The sequence below is a fragment of the Corvus moneduloides genome, chromosome 4 (genome assembly GCF_009650955.1).
Source record: "Corvus moneduloides isolate bCorMon1 chromosome 4, bCorMon1.pri, whole genome shotgun sequence".
In the NCBI taxonomy this organism is placed as follows: domain Eukaryota; kingdom Metazoa; phylum Chordata; class Aves; order Passeriformes; family Corvidae; genus Corvus; species Corvus moneduloides.
In genome coordinates this window covers 52,548,378-52,565,090 of record NC_045479.1, presented here as the reverse complement: position 1 = coordinate 52,565,090, position 16,713 = coordinate 52,548,378, and the positions used below count along the sequence as shown (strand labels likewise).

Genomic DNA, 16,713 nt, shown 5'->3' with positions numbered 1-16,713 from the left:
GAGGTAACTCTTTATGAATTCAATTAAGTGGTTTGTTGGTTTTGTTTTTTCTCCACAGTAGTATAATTTCAATTATTAAAATATTGCATTTAATTTTGACATAATAGCAGAGCCCCATGGTCCTGCACTACTCCTGTTTTATTCAAACAGTATGTTTGTCATAGTTGGCTCTCTTTAAATAGTCCATGTCCTGCTAAATGTCAACACAATTGTGTTGGCAGATCAATACTGTTTTGTCGGGGGCCTTGAGTATGTCTCATCCCCAAATAGGCTTCACCGTGGTAGCCTGGCAGTTTCTGCAATGTCATCAGTGTGGTGATGCTTTCATACAGAGTTCTGCACTATTAGCTCATTCTGTCTTTTTATTTAAATAAAAACTGTAAAGAGCCCATCCCACACTACAAATGGTCTTTTTTGTGTGCTTACCATCACAAACCTGTTTTAATTTAATCCCATTTTAAATTAACTTTGTGCCTGTTCAGCAATGTAGCTCAAAGCCTTGTCTAACCTGGCCTTGAACATTTCCAGGGATGGGGCATCCACAACTTCTCTGGGAAACCTTTTTCAGTGTCTCACCACCCCCATAGGAAAGAATTTCTTCTTAACATCTAATCTAAACCTACCCTCCTTTAGCTTAAAGCCATTCCCCCTTGTCCCATCACTACGTACCGTTGCAAAAAGTCTCTCTCCAGTTTTCTTGTAGGTTCGCTTTAGGTTCTGGAAAGTTGCTCTAAGGTCTCCTCAAAGCCTTCTCCTCTCCTGGCTGAACAACCCCAGCTCTCTCAGCTTTTCTTCATAGGAGAGGTCCTCCATACCTCTGAGCATCTTTGTGACCCTCCTCTGGACTCACTCCATCAGGTCCTTGTTCTTATGTTGGCAGCCCTGGGGCTGGATGCAGTGCTCTGGGTTGGGTCTCAAGAAAAGTTATGTTAATTCCTGCACATGTGTGTTAAATCCTGTGGTTTGTCTTTGGAGCAGCAGACAGCAAAGACCTCTAAGATTGCCTCTCAAGATGCTGTTTGTATGGAGTAATCTGCAGACAGATTGGCACGGGAAGTGTTCTGGTAGGGGTAGGTTTGAGATCCACAGCTAAGTCTCCATCGGGGTCAGACCAGCTTCCCTTTTTTTACCACATGGAGAGCTTCTCTGATAGTGTTAGAAGATTGCCAGCCCAAAACTGCTGTCTGCTTTTCTTCATAGTTTTTTCCAGAGATGAAAATCTATATGGTTGCGATCAGAGAAGTGTACCTAATCCTAAATACACAACTAGTTACCTTGCTCAGTAAATCAGTGGCTTAGAAGTTACTGTTTTTATCATGGGTTACTACCTTTGTGATTTTAACTGCCAATTTAAATTTTGAGATCATTTTAAGTTCAAAGTCTTAAGTAGAAGGCACCATGTCATAGACCAAGGAAAAGTAAGAAACTTGGTTCAGTTTTTAGTAGTGCTGGTGTGAAAAAGTGTGCCTAAAAATGTACTCCCCTCACAGCTGGACAGCTGACAGCAATTCTCTTTTCTAAAACTGAATGTTTTTAGCTCTCTAACCTTTTTCATCTGGTTTAAAGTCTTAGTTTCAAAGGGCAAGGTAAGATCTGAAGCAAAGGTCTAAAGATTTAAGAGTATGGAATGATTCCTTTTAGATTAAGGGCAATAGGCTGGGCATGAGACGTCATTTTACAGATCTTTTAGTCAAGCCCTTTAGAAACACATTCTGAGTAATGAAAACATCCAAATGAAATTGGAGTTATTCAAGCAACACATCTGGGACAGTTATAAAATGTGACAAATATTGCCAGAAGCTGAGAATACTTGCTAGGCTAAGATCTCTACAAATGGTACAGATGTTACAATTGGTTTTTTTTCATTCACTACTGGTGAAAATTGAAAAAGCTTCAGAGGAGGGAAACCAACAACTGTAAATGCAGCTTTACCATTGTTTTGTATATTGAGAAGCAATGGATCCATTTTCTAGAAGAAAATAACTGGGATCCTTAGATTAGAATTGGATTATTAAGTTAATAAAATAATCATGTAATGTAAAATTTTATTGTCATTACAGAATGTCGGTGTTCAACCTAATGTTACATTCATTTTTAATTGAGCTGTGTATAGTCTCCTTAATAGAAGGCTTCATTTTTTTCCTTGCACACTCAATATATTTTAATTGAACACCTGATTCTTGCCATCAGCACATTAACATCTGGACACTATGTTTTGTGCATATAGATACACTGATTAAAACTCAGCAGAAAATGACAGATAATGGGAAAATAAAAAGACAACACTATAGAACACTTTCAGCCATATTTTTTATTATATATTGAGAAGCCTTTAATTATCTTATTTCATTTAATTATTCCCACTACTTAGGTCATTTGTTTTTTATTGAAATGGCATGTCAGCAACTTCACTAATTGGCACTAAATGGCATATGACTAAACTAAATGTCTTGTGTAGTTTGGTCCAAAAGAATTTCTTATATTTTTTCACATTCCTGAGACTTTTTATTTATTTCACAGTCTTTTCAACAATATAAAAAATATTTTGACAGAGTGGCTTGATTTAAAATTTAACATTTCACTTTTCATTTTTGTTTCTGAGTTAAAGAAGTTTCTAAAGAAAAAGTGTTTACTTCCTAACATATTTTAGCATCAGAAAATAACACTACATTTTTTAGCTTTTAAAAATTTTAGTCTTTCTTTAGAGAGAAAAGTATTTAAAACATTTTTTTTCATTAAGACTTTAAGCACAGTATGTCAGCACTTAAGATTTCTGGAAGTCTGAAGAAAACCAACAGTGCTGTGCCACTCCAGCAGTTGTACTTTAGGGGTGTAGGGATCTGTTTTGCACTGTTCTGTTTTAAACCAGTGATTTGACAAATCTGACAACTCTTGAGTATAGATGAGCTCAAGTTATACAAACTTTTTAGTGCATAATATTAATTTCCAGTTGATTATTAACACACCTTCTAACGACAGAGACTTAATGTAAATGTAATTGATAAACAAATAATTTTTTTCTGCATGAGATAATTTCTTTGAATAATTGGTTATAGAGCTCCCCCTAATTTTAGGTTCTTCAGTTCCAAACCATCTTTTATATTTTTCATTAAAGATGTAACATATTTTTTACTCAATAATTTCTCAAGATGTGTGTGGTATCTCTGTACCAGGCAAAAACGATTGCAGTTTAACTAATTAACATCATTTGGTTTACCAAATACTGATACTTCTGCAAACTATTTCTATGCTTTTTGAGTTGTTGGATAATCTTTATAATAGATGCGTTCAACTGTGTTCGCACTTCAATAGATGAAATAACTCATCATTTTGCGATGAATGTTCCCTCCTAATTTGAGAATAAATGTATTTATTAATATGTATGACTCTGTGCTCCCACAGATTCATGATTTGTGGAACAATAAGAAATTCTACTAATTTAAAATAGTCTTTTAAAAACTATTTGAAATATCAGTTTCACAGTCCTCGTCCTGAAGTTTAATTTAACCACTTTTTGTGATTACACAGTGGCATTTTCTATCCTCCTCAGTCTGTAACAATCAGGTAACAGGGATCGATTTGAACCAGATTTTCTTCGTCTGGGCCGTGGCATTATACATGTCCTGACATCCACAGGAGGGCAGCATGGTCAAATTAAGGGAGAAGATGGGAGTATGATTATAATGCAGATAAATTAATCTCACTTTTGATTGTTTATATTGTCTTGTGAAAGTGTTTATAATTGAAAAAGTGCATGTTCTCCTGGCCAATACAGGTAAAGGAACTGCATGTTGATTTTAGAAGTTTCAAAGTGTAGCTTCTTAGTACCTACAAATATGAAGTTTTTCTCTGTATATACACAATCTATTTTGGAAGAAGGCTTTAAAATATTTAGGGTGGGAGTTATTAAAGCCTAGTTGAAAATTTAGCTCTGCAAATTCCAATAAATTCTGTTACAGTATTGTGGTAAATCAAATATTTGGAGAGTGGAGGTGGCTATTCTGATATGTTTACAGGACACAGGACCTGCTCTCTTCTCTAATGCTTGACTGAGTTATAGCAGGAAATTATTCCTTTTATATATGTGTGTCTAAATATATATATATATATAAATATATGCACACATATAAAGTTGTGTTTGGGGAAAGACATCTAAAAATCTCAATCTCAGATTTGAACAATAATTAATGAGTAATAATAAAAATATTAATTATATATTTTTTACATTTAAATTGATCATCCAAACACTCATAGAAGACATTCCTTTGTGTTATTTACAAGTAAATACCATTTTTAAAAAGGTATTTCTAGAACTTGAAGTAAGGAGAAACTACTGAAACCTCTCCTCGCATCCAATTCATCAGCGATACAGCTTCTATTTTCTCTTAGATTTTATGGATTTTTAAAAAAATTTTTATTTAACAGCAATTTTACAGGTGAATATCACTGTAGTATTTCAATTTTGAGGAGATAGTTACTTATCAGACAAGCGTGTGCAGCAGGAATGGACTGACCCCAGTAGATGGCTCTGATGCTCCCTCACAGTTAGTAGATTCTGTATTCCTAAACTCCTACTTCTACAGCTCCAATCCCAAATCAGTTCCAGTTTAGTAACTCCAGTGGGGGAACAGCATTTGAATGTTTTATTTTCTACATATTTGTTATTATAAAGAGCTTTGACCAAGAGCAAATCTGTGCTGTTTTTATAGGCTTATATCTTTCTTGCATAGCTTTTTTTTTCCCCCACTACCATCCAAACTGAAACCATCTTAGGAATTTTTTTCCTAATTACATTAATGAATGTTAAAAATCCTGAATGCCATGAAGAAATACACGAGGAACTTTCTCAAAGGGGATACATTTTTCAGTGATGCATTTCTGTTGTATTCTGGTATAAGTCCTGTGGAATTCAGTTTTAGATTGTCTGCTTCTGTGTGGCATTTCCAAAGATAAATATCCAATCACATTAATGGTTCTGATACAAATTACTGTACACTGAAAGCTCTCTCTTCCAGTGCCACAAGACAATTGCTGAATAGTACTAGTGGGTGCCAGTTTCAGTGTGAAGCATACAAGCTGCTTTCAGGCACAGGTACTTGAGATGTGGAACTGTGCTGCTTACTGGGTGTAGATTTTAAAAGTTTAAAATGGTTGAGAAAACCGTTATGGAAATTAATTGAAGCAAAAATCCATTAAAAAGTTAAAAACACACAGACACCATTTCTAGACAAAGAAATCTAGGGACAGTATTATGAGTATATGAGGAACCTGTGGGGATGTATACCTGCAAGCTTCCCTCCATATCCTGTTGAGAACAAGGCACAGGCCTGAAAGTACTTTTGAGTGGCTGCTTCTACATTCTTTTGGAGAAGTTTCTTCCAAAGTGACATGGAGTCAGAAGTCTATTTGTTTCCCTGGCATCTTTAAAATTCTGCATGTGTCCTGTATAGGAAAGTTTTTTAAAAATTGATACTTTTTAATACCATAAACTGATTTGTTGGGTCATACTATGAAAGCTTTCTTCCTTGTTTTTACCCTTGTATTGTCATCAAAAGATGGCCAGGAGTGTAAAAGTACTTTTTTGAATCTAGTTTTTGATGAAAGCATCACCTACAGGTATCATTCTGCACCAGTAGGTTTTTTGAGGCAGATTGACTATTAGAATATTAGATTAGCCTTACTGTCTTGAACCAAATATTCATCTAACCGTCTTCCACTGTGGCCAGCTGCAGATGACTAGGAAAATTTATAAGTAATTTCTTATTAATCTTCTTAAAGAGTATTCTTTCAGACTCCACCCATCTGCAGACGAAGGACTTTCTGAGCCAGGTATGACTCTTTGCATATGCAAGCATTCCTTGCAATTAAATTTCTCTTTCACAACCTGTCCAGGAATGCCTAAAATGCACAATGAAATGTAACTAATTTGACTTCATGGAAACAAGCCTCAACAGTTGCACTGCTGTGTGAGTGGAAATTAATGTCTGGCGCTGTTCCTACATTCCTTAGAGGTGCTCAAGACATGATGGAGACAATCTGCACCACTGATATACAGGCACCATTGTGTTTTCTTGCTGTTGTATGTTGGGTGGAAAGAAAAGTGGTATTCATTGGATCCAATGTTTACATGAAGTCTGCTAGATTCAAAGGGACTTTTCCAATGTATGAGAGCATGAAGTGTCAAAATTTTAATCCAGAAGAAAATTGTATAGTTCCCAATAAAAAGCTTTTTATTTCTGCAGCGTGGCGAGAGACTGCTATTTCAAAGATTCTGTATGAATTCCAAAAAGGTAACTGCATTTTTGCCATTGCTGCTTAAATTGTACTCTAGTGCTTTTCATTCTTGATGGTTCTGTAGTGGCACAGCTAAAAAGAATTGTTTTCTGCCAAGCATGGCGAACATTTTGAAATCTCTACAGTCAATGTCATCTCTGTTCTTTATTCGCTGAGTTCAGCCATTTCATCCACAAAAGTTTTACCTCATAGCATTGGCTGAAAAGAGCAAACAGGTTTATTACTCTGAATTATGCTTAGAATGAGTAATTTTGTCAGACTGCAAATACCAAACATTTTCCATGCATGTCACATTGTTGACATTTTATGATTCCTAGGTACAGAAAACCTCCTTCCTAGCATCTCTTTTCAGGCAACTAATTACAACAGCTAAGTTAGGAATCTTTGCACTGTAGGGATCTGGTAGAGCACAGGGAGACAGAAGGGTGCTTCCAAAGGGTAATCTGCAAAGTTCTGAAGAAGAAATACCCCCCAAGCACTTTACACTGGATCTATACAAAATACAAGGGAAACAGGATCACTGAAAGTGGAGTTGCAAAGACAAACATATTTAATTTGCTGTTTCCCTTTGGAACATTTTATTTTCACTTTTTTTAAAAATCGTGAGTTGCATGTTTTGACGCACAGTTAAAAGGCTGAACAGCTTTACAAGCTTCTGAAGTGTATTTTCCAACTTCTGGAAAGTGAGGGCTGTTGTGAGGGTGCACTAGGAACTCAAGTTCTGAACAGTCTTGCTCTTTTCCACTTTGGTTTCTCTCCCATAGGAATTAATGTGGAAGTACTAACCTCCTGCACTGGACATGTTGTGAGGAGTAATTGCTTGGTTTATAAAGCACTACTCAAGTGTCAAGTAATGTTCCTATTAAGAGAACAATGCTGTGTAAGTGAGGACTTTTTAAACTGATTTGTTTCAAAGGCTTGGTGATATTTTTAAGTGGTGGTTTTAATCGAATTATTTTAGGGGTTTTTTTAAAAATCCAGCTATCAAGAATTTTAAAAAATATTTTTAAAACATCATATCATTCTGAATAAACATCTTCTGTGTGCACAAATTAAAGGAAAGTGCTAGACTAATTCATTATCATAATTTCTGTCTGTCATGTCAAATCACAAATAGGGATACCAAGTGTAACATGCCTCCTCATTCCTTTGCTAGTTTAGACATACCACTTTATACTAATTCATAAGTACTTTAAAATACCTACTCATGATAATGACAACAAATGTTATGAAAATACTTAGAATTTAGTTTTTGGAATGAAAATGTATTTATCTCATTCTTTTAATATGTTTTATTACAAGAAAAAATAGCTCTGCTGAGGTCTGTATTCTTTATGAATATTGTATTCTGAATGAATTTTGTATTATGTCAATACAAAAATGGCAGTGAAAAGTATATAACCAGTCAGAGATAATCAAAGCCAAGTATCATGTCTGAAAGAGATCACTGCTCTTTCTGGCCTCTACCACCAAAGTTTTCAATACCTTTTGACTGTTTCCGTCAGTGGATGTGTATGACCAAGAAACAAAAGTAAATTTTTCATGCAAACAGGTTCCCAGCCATTTAGGCTTTCTAGATCACAAATAATATCACTGCCAGGCTGGAAAAAAGGTCATCAGGTTTTTTTTTTTATCTAACTGTAGTTCCATGTGCTTCCAGTGACATGGAGAGATGTCTAGGCTGGACACCCAGCTGCTTCTGGGTCCTCGAGATGCTTGCAAGTTATTTAAAGTCTGTCAATATTAAGAACTGTTTCCACAGCTAAAGTCAATCCTCAAGGGAGGGCAGTGCAATTTAGATTTCTTCGACTACTTCAACATCAGAATTTAAATTTAGATTTTCACTTTGAAAACCAGCTTTCTCTTTTTTCCTTTTCTCTTAGCTCCTGCTTTCTGTGCTTTTGCGGTCATAGACTGTTATCCTTTTAGATTAAGTTAAACTAAGAGATGACCTTCAGGAGTGCACCCATATATGCTGCAAAACACAGGTAGCTGTTTTGCTCATGGGTTCAGTTTAGAGCTAGTCCGTAAGCTGCATCAAAAAGCACAGAGGGTGGATGCCAGTTCCTCAGCCCCGGCTGTTTTGCTGCATTACCTGTTTACATTGCATTTAGATTACATTAGAATCAGAGTGCTTTCTACATTTATGTTGGATGAAGGATTCATTCTTTTATTGCCTGGAATTCTCTCAAGGCCAAAGGATGTTTTTCTGTCTTGACAAACACTCACATTTACACGCCAAATAGGTTTCGTGATATGACGTAAATTAGATTAATAATTCTCAAGTTGCCACTGTACTCACTTCACAGGTTCCCTAAGTACTGGCATGCATATTCACAAATGGTGAAGCGCTCTAGAGTGTAGTAAGACATCACTGTTAAAGAATCTAGGGATATCAGATCGTCCAGCATTCCTATAACCATTTATACTGTAAGTGAAAAGTGTTTAGCAGGAAGAAAAGCCACACGTTTTCCTGCTCATACAATGAGTATCTTGCTTATTGGAATAAATGGAACTGTTTTCTGTGGCTGTGATGGTTTTTTTCTTGACATTCTTCAACATTTCTTTATCCTTAGCAGGCATAATTACAGTAGTTTAGGCTGATTTTTTTCATTCCATCTGTTGAAGGCTTATTTAGTTCTCTTTCTCAAGAGCACAGAAAGTACTAAAATGAATCTGAGAATGTTTACAGCTAGATTTCTTACGACCCAGGTCATATTGTTGTCTTGAATCAGTTTTCTCTCTCGTCCTCTACTGAAAACAAAAAAATTTCTTAATCTTGCAGGGTTAAATAAAAGGAGGAATGCAGTGCAAGGAAGATTCCTTTTATGCAAGGCGCAGGGATGACTGAAAGTGCCTGTGGGCATTTGGTCCCCATTGGCTCTCTCAGCGAATGCAGTGATGCCCACGGATAGCCTGTATTGTTGTCAGTTAAATGGGATCATGAGTGTCTGAAAGGTGTTTGAGAATGAACTGAAAATCATTTTCACAAGTGGATGATTACTTCTGCCACATGTTAACCGAACTCTATCAGAGTGGCCCAGATTTTTGAGACTGCATTAATTGCTCTTTCAACCTTGACTGAGGTTTCTCTTTAAGAAAGGCCTTTGCTGGACTAAACTGCTACATGTATTGATTTTTCTTTCTGTATTTTTTTCATTGTTTGTGATAAATGAAGCCTTTTACAAGTAGAGAATTTATCATTCGAGATGTAGATAGATTGCTTCATTCCGTAGAATAAAAAGGCTGGTCTAAAAATGATCTCTGTAGAAGGAGTAAGTCCATTCTCATTTCTCCCTCAGTGAATAGCTCCGGTATTCTGCACACAATTATGTTTTTCAGCTATTCATTAGTGCTGATTTTTTTCATCAAAAAGTAGAACCCTGCACTCTCACAGTGAGGTGAGGACTTAGAGCAAATAAGCTGCCGTCTTCCTTCCTGCATATGTCATCACATAACTGAGGCTGAACTATAATATTTAGCAATATGATTTTGCATTTTAGTAGCACAATGAAATGCACTTCAAGAGATATTCAAACTTTATATAATTACTTTATGTAATTACAACATGGTTATGCCCAGACTTTTTAAAGATAATGGTTGTTCATTTTATTTGTTCTATTTCTGACTGAGATGAGATGATATATAAAACATTTTTATCCAGGTGTTTCTATGTTTTGTAGTGGAAATGTAATTTCTTGTAATTTTATTTGTTTTCCAGGAAAATTAACTATAAGTATTAAATGGGAATTTTTTGTATCATATTGTAAGCATTGTAAGGTATAATCATGTAATTCTGTGACTTCATACAAATCCAATTTTTATCTTTTCATTTGGGAGCGAGTGAAGAGCAAGACAGCAGTATTAAATAATTTTGAAGAAAAGAAGATTGCAGACTGTTTTTAAAAGAAAAAGTCTCAGAAAATTGATTGCAGGGTTTGTACATTTAGTTGCATTTTCATATTAGTACAAAACATGTTAGAAAATCTTCACATTGGGGTCACATTCAATGACTCAATGTATTTGATCACTTTCTGTGTGCTGAATAAAAGCAGGTGTATTAGTCTTAAGTTACTGGAAATTATGTGAGTAATATAAGAAAACTGAAGAAGGCAGTTTAACTATATTAACTATAAATATTATTATAAATATTATAAATGCATATTAACTATAAATATGCTTTCTAATGTACATTTGTACAGACATAGATGTTACGTGTACATATCTCATTTATTAAATTATATATTTTTACAGAATAAAAGTCTGTCGTCTATACATGTGTCAATATCCATGAAAACACCAGTCTTGTCAGAATATTTATTAAACATTCTCAAAACATGATCTTAAAGAAAAGTCAAATAAATCTAAGCAGTTACTATTATAGTGTTCAGATACAGGGGAAGTATTTCAGTGTCTTCCTTCCCTGTATATGGCTGAACTTTAATAATTCAAGAATTATTTTAGATTATCCCAACTTTGGAACCCAAATTAGAGCAAGAAAAATTGAAGCAAATGGTGTGGTTAGTGTTTAGAAATATGGAACTGGCTACTTCTGAATATCAGTTTCTTGTTTGTATTGCACAAAATCTAAATCTTTTACCTAAGGAAAGGCACAGTGGTTGAATAAATTGCTGTTCTGTGTTTCTTGTGGCTGCTGAGGATGTTTAAAATAGTCTGAACAACTGATGCTGTGCATTTTGTGTACATTATTTTGGATGGAGAGAGTGACTGTGGCTTCTGGGTGAATGCAGATACACTCATGGGTAAAGAAATAGCAGGCTGCAGCTCTCTGAGTTCGTGACTGTGAGGTTCTGTTCCGGTTTGCAGTACTGGCATTTACCTGAGATTCATGAAAAATGATGCAATTGCCCACCTTAAAAATAAAACATTCTTCCACTTAGCTCTAGGACTTAGCTCACTTCTGAATCTGTTAACCTATTGATTTTCTGCTCCAGTTGTGAAACCAAAGTGTCATTTAATTGTGAAAACTGGCTCTTGTAGATTTTTTCTGTTCTAGACCTCAACTACAGTGTCTACAGATCCTAGATATTACTGTCTAAATATAAGAAGGTTCTGAGGTCCTTTGCTTCTTTTTTTTTTTTTTTTTCCCCCCAAACAGAAAATGAATGAGAAAGAGGAGCTCAAAGAAGACTCTAGAAGCCTAGGAAGTTTGGGTTCTTCCACTATAAATGTTAGAGTCTTGAGTAAGAATTAATCTCTTATCTTTGAGGAGCAGGCACACTTAAGATGAGCACAGGATATACCCCTTGTAAATGGCTGAAACTTTGTACATTAGAAAAAAATTGGTACCATTAGAGATGGTTTAATTAGAGAGGGATTAATAACATGAGATTATAACCGTGTGTTTATAGTGATTTGTAAAACCAGACAGCATAAGTTTTTGCATTTCTATATTAAATCCCAGCTTTGTGTTATGAATATTATTTTCTTTGTTACCTAGTCCTATGTAAGACCTGTGAATTTTAAAGTTAGGTAGTTAATGTTCCACTCCTTCGTTTCCCAAGGAAGCTCTTTTTTAGCAGCGTAGTTGGAAGTGATTTTTAGGAGGAATAAAAATGCACATTGCTATTTAATTTCTTTTTGTATGCTTTCTTATTTTATACTTTTGAATTTACTATATCTTGTATTATTTCTGCCTGTACTGCAGAACTATAGGTGGTACATCTTACATGAAAAGTAATTTAAAAGGCAGCCAAGTAATATAAAAAGATCACCTTTTCTCTGATAACAAATGTTCTTTTAAGACCTCTTATTTTACAAACACATTTCTACAGCAGGCTTGGTTAATAATGAAAAAGAGCTAGCAGAGAGTTTCTAAGGTTGGGTTACTCATTTTACGATAAGCCAGAAGCCTTTGTTAATCTATGGCTTCTTTGTAGACATTTAAGACAAGAGGGTGGGAACGTGGTCAGGACATCTTTGTACTGTAGCTTTGGAGTACTGTGTATTTTCAACTATATTTTCAACAGTCTGTGGGGCAGTTGCCTTCTGACACATATCACAAAAACCTTCATGATACTCCAAGGGATGCAGGGGAATGCAGTGGCAGAATCACCATGAAGAACAAGGCAGTCTTAGGACTGAGAGAGACCAAAGGCCACCTGTGGAGTTTTTTACTTTTCTCCCTCAGGTCATTAAGCTTCGAGGCTATGTGAAATTCATAATTTGTTTCCCCTCCACCCTATGACAATAGTAAAGAGATTAGCATGGCAATATCAATGTTGTGTGCTTTGGGGAAAGTGAATGCTCTGAAACATGTCTGAAAAGGAAAACAATTCGTATTTTGTGGGGGAATGTGTGACCATCAGTCTGTGAGGTAAATTCTTCCTTATTTGCAAAATATTATAAATTTCTGAATAAACACTAGTAGGCCCTTTTTTTTGTACCCTTTCTGTCATAACCCTTACTCCTTTCTTTTCATTTAATTTATAATAGTCACAGAATTAAGATGTTAAAAAGACTGTGGCAAGATCTGGACTATTCAAAGAAGGCCACATCAGCTGGTAATTGTGTACACAGAGCCAATTTTCTTCCCTTTCATACAAATAAAAAGCAGAGTCACCAAGTAAGGTAGAGCTTCAATACAGGTGTAGCAGGATTTGAAGAAGGACAAACACTGGCATCATAATAATAAGGGAGCCACTACATAATCTGACAAACAATTAATAAGCAGGATGCTCAACGTTTATTTTAGACATAAATTTGCCCTTTGTGATGCCTAATATGGAGAAAATGTGCTTGAAAGTACACCCAGGTATGAAGTATGAAAACACCAAGTATGAAAAAGGTTTTGCCTGTATCTTGCTTACTCATTTCACATAAGATGTTGGTTCATTGCTCTGTTTTTAGACTGAGTTGCAAACTACTGGGCAGCAAAGCCACAGAAGTGAGGAGAGGGCAGCAGAGCATGTTCTGTTACCAAAGAGGCCCATGTTCATCTGTCAGTCATCTGACCAACCATCTCCCATCCTAGTCATTATAGCTACTTCGTAACGTATGTACCAGCATCCTCTGGAGAGTGCCCTGTGAAGCCAGCATTCATTGGTCTGAACAATCATTGCTCTGCCTTTGGCCAGCCTAGCTGTACCAGATGTCCTTGACAGAAGCTGGCCAGCCAGAAGGGACATCTCATGCATAATATTTTGCTCTCCTGTCAGGTTTTAAGCAGCATATCCTTACCACTCATAGGCTCTTGCTTACAATCACACTGCTCATCCTTTTCTTGCTGTCTTTGTTAACAACAGTGCAACATGACCACAGTGACAGAAAAAATGTCGCTATAATGCCAGAAAACTCACTGCAAATTCTTGGGTAATGAGTATGCTTTCTCTACCACCAAACAGTATCAGCATCTGTGATTTCTCATCTCAGTGGTTGATACTCCTGATTATATCCTCTGATTCAAAGCCTGGAAATTGCTAAGGTGGCAAGGAGTTTTTGTAATCCTAGAGTCTTTATAGTGAAGTGCTTCTGTTTGGAAATTAGATTCTAGTTTACTCTGAAAAAAATTTAATCTTGTGTGTCTGCTGACGTGTTATGTGGGCATTTTATCACACTATCACTGGGACTGACTTCTCACAGACTAAATAAACACTAGAAAATCTGTGGAAACTAAATGGAATAAAAACTGTTGGGGACTTCAGCTTTTCTAACATTCAGTATTTCTGTGTAGTCAAAAGTGTTCTACTTTAAGCTACTTTTTCTATTTTTCAGATAAAATTGGTGAAATAAAAAGCCTTTTGTTTCTGGATTTTTTTCTTATTTTGAGTGAAAAGGAATGTTTCTGCCTTTTTATGATATGAGTGAATAGAATAAAAACACTTTTTGCATATGACAACACTGAAGAAGCAACTCATTAGTGTAAATTAATGCACATATTTGTGTTTGGTCCTCCTCATGTCATGCTTCTTAATGATGGAAAACCACTCCCTTTATTATTTCTTTTGCAGGTATTTGTATGCTCTAGGACAGAAGGTTTGGAAGCGGTGGAAAAAACGCTACTTTGTGCTTGTTCAGGTTAGTAGCCAGCCGTGAAATTTAAATAAAATAGTTCTTGGACGATAAATTATGTATGATTTCTGGAGCCATTTGTAAATCAGTATCTTCGAGCAACATGTGCAGTATTGCTCCAAGCTTCTTGCAGCACAGAGACATCCCGCTTATTTTTTAAAAATTTATATACCTAGTAAACAGAAATGTTACCAAGTTTTAGAGATATATATAAGTGGATCCCTACGCAGAGCAATGTTTCAACTGAAACATAAAAATTTCTGGATGAAATTTTTGTGACCTCGCTTTTTACCAGCACTAATTTAAAATAAAGTCATATTTCACAAAATGGATTGTGCCTACTGTATAATTTATTCTATCTCAACAAATATTTCCTGCCTTTGAAATTAAAGCAACAATAGTTACTATTAAGAACTTTTTCTGATTTTTTTTAATAATGCCTTTTTTTTTCCTTCATTTCAACATGAAATTGGGTAAAATTAAAAAATTATTATAGAAAATGTGGTGTAGCAAACAAAGATGTGCTAGGCTCGTATTTTATAACTTTTTGTCCAAACCTGGAACTGTTAGTATTTTCGCATGCTAGTGAATGGTGATATTGATTTGAGATTAATAGAATAGTAGATTTTGAGTCATCAAAACAGAGAAATTAATTATTTTTGGGAGTCTTTGGAAAAAAAATTATTGGTTTCTGTTTGTGTTTGTCTACAGATTACATTTAATGTTCCTCACACTCAGTTGAGAAAACGCTGTTTTGTCTCCTTTGTTTTATTGACAGAAAACTCTTAAACTCTGAGTCTCCATAAGTATCATACAAAGGTTGAAGCCTATTAACGAGGCTTTTTTAAGAACAAAATCTTCTAAAACTACTTTACAGAAAGCCTGATTTCTTTATCACGCTGTCAGTCACACTCACCTGGTCTCCTCCTACTCCTAAGTGATTAAAATCATAAGGTTGTGAAAAAGAAAATTACTGAACAAGTTCTTTATTAATGTTAAAAGCCAAGAGTATTTGAAGGAGATTCTGGAAAGTCTACAGAATTCATTCAGGTTCTGAATTTACCAAAGTCCTTTGTGATGAGATGAGGACATTTTGTGACTATTAATATTTGTTGGGAAGACCTCTATATAGGATAGCTGTCAAGGCATGGATGTGAACAGAAAATAATTTCAAGTTGCAAAGAAAACCAGTAAGACTACGTGCTCCCTCGTCCTTCATCCTTTTCTTTAACACTCACCCTACTTGTCACTCCTTTCACAAAAAGAATGAATTTGTTCTTTTCCTCTAAGCCACAGGTGTCATCTGATTTTTAAATTGTACATCTAGGAGACACATGGTCTTTATATGCATGCAATATGGAGCCATCATCTGGGAGACCGGTTTATTCCAGTCAAGTTAACTTTAACTATTTTCTACTCTCTATGCTGAAATTGAGATACTGGAGGAGAATATTACAGGAATTTTGTACTGTGATGGGATTTAGTCATCTATTTCATTTTAAAACAGCTATCAATTCAATAAAGCTATATAAAAAATACAATGTTAAATCAATATTTACTGTCCAGACAGCTGTGGCTCATTTATGTAGTCCTGCTGTGATACATTCACTGGCAATAAGCTGAACTCAATACATGTGAAATAAGCATTCAGTAATGAACCAGTCTGTTGTATTGATGTATTATTGACACATTGACAAGTCTTCCTCTATAGATTAACTTTTAGCTTACAGTGGTAAAATACCAAGGACATGAAATTCAGTGCTAAGACAGAGGCTATCAGTAAGATTTACGCATACTTTGAAAACTTAACTCAGTTGCGACATTGGATGAATAATGTTGATTTTTTCGGAGTGTGATGTGAGTAATGTGCACCTTTATTATTGCTGCACATATTACAAGTTGTTAGTGATTTCTGAAAGAACAGATCAATGTTGTAGAAAGGTTACAGTAGCTGGAAATTTTAATCTCTTCATTATATTTGTTTTTTATCCTTTACTATCCAGTCACTTTTCTAAAAGGTCATTAATTTAAAACCAGAAAATGACAGGGATGTAAAATATTAAGTAAAAAGCCTCAGGTAGACCTGATATGTTTTACTTCATTTACTGTCTGATATCTTCCTCCAGTAATCGGAATGCAGATCCACTTCTGTCATTTCAATTTCACCTGGTCTAATGTTTGAAAAGGCATTCATTTGATTCATGGATAATTGTTTTCTAAACACACCAATCACACAGGCTAATTCTTGCTGCTGGAGTGGGCTGCCCGGTGGTAGCCTGTAGCAGACACCACAGGATCAGCTGCCAGGTGTGCAGTAACACTTCCTCCCAGCACATTGAACAGTGTCTGTGTGCCCATGGGGACGTCCCTTAGTGACACTCCTCATAA

General features: G+C 35.5%; 1 protein-coding gene across 26 annotated transcripts in view; it reads left to right on the top strand.

The window, feature by feature from the left end:
• CADPS2 (calcium dependent secretion activator 2) overlaps window positions 1-16,713 on the top strand; it is a 292,543-nt gene that overhangs the window by 167,336 nt on the left and 108,494 nt on the right. For all 26 annotated transcript variants that reach the window (XM_032105953.1, XM_032105977.1, XM_032105974.1 and 23 more), the window contains exon 9: window positions 14,265-14,331. In XM_032105953.1, coding sequence (XP_031961844.1) covers window positions 14,265-14,331 — 67 coding nt within the window. The remainder of the gene's footprint in view (window positions 1-14,264; window positions 14,332-16,713) is intronic.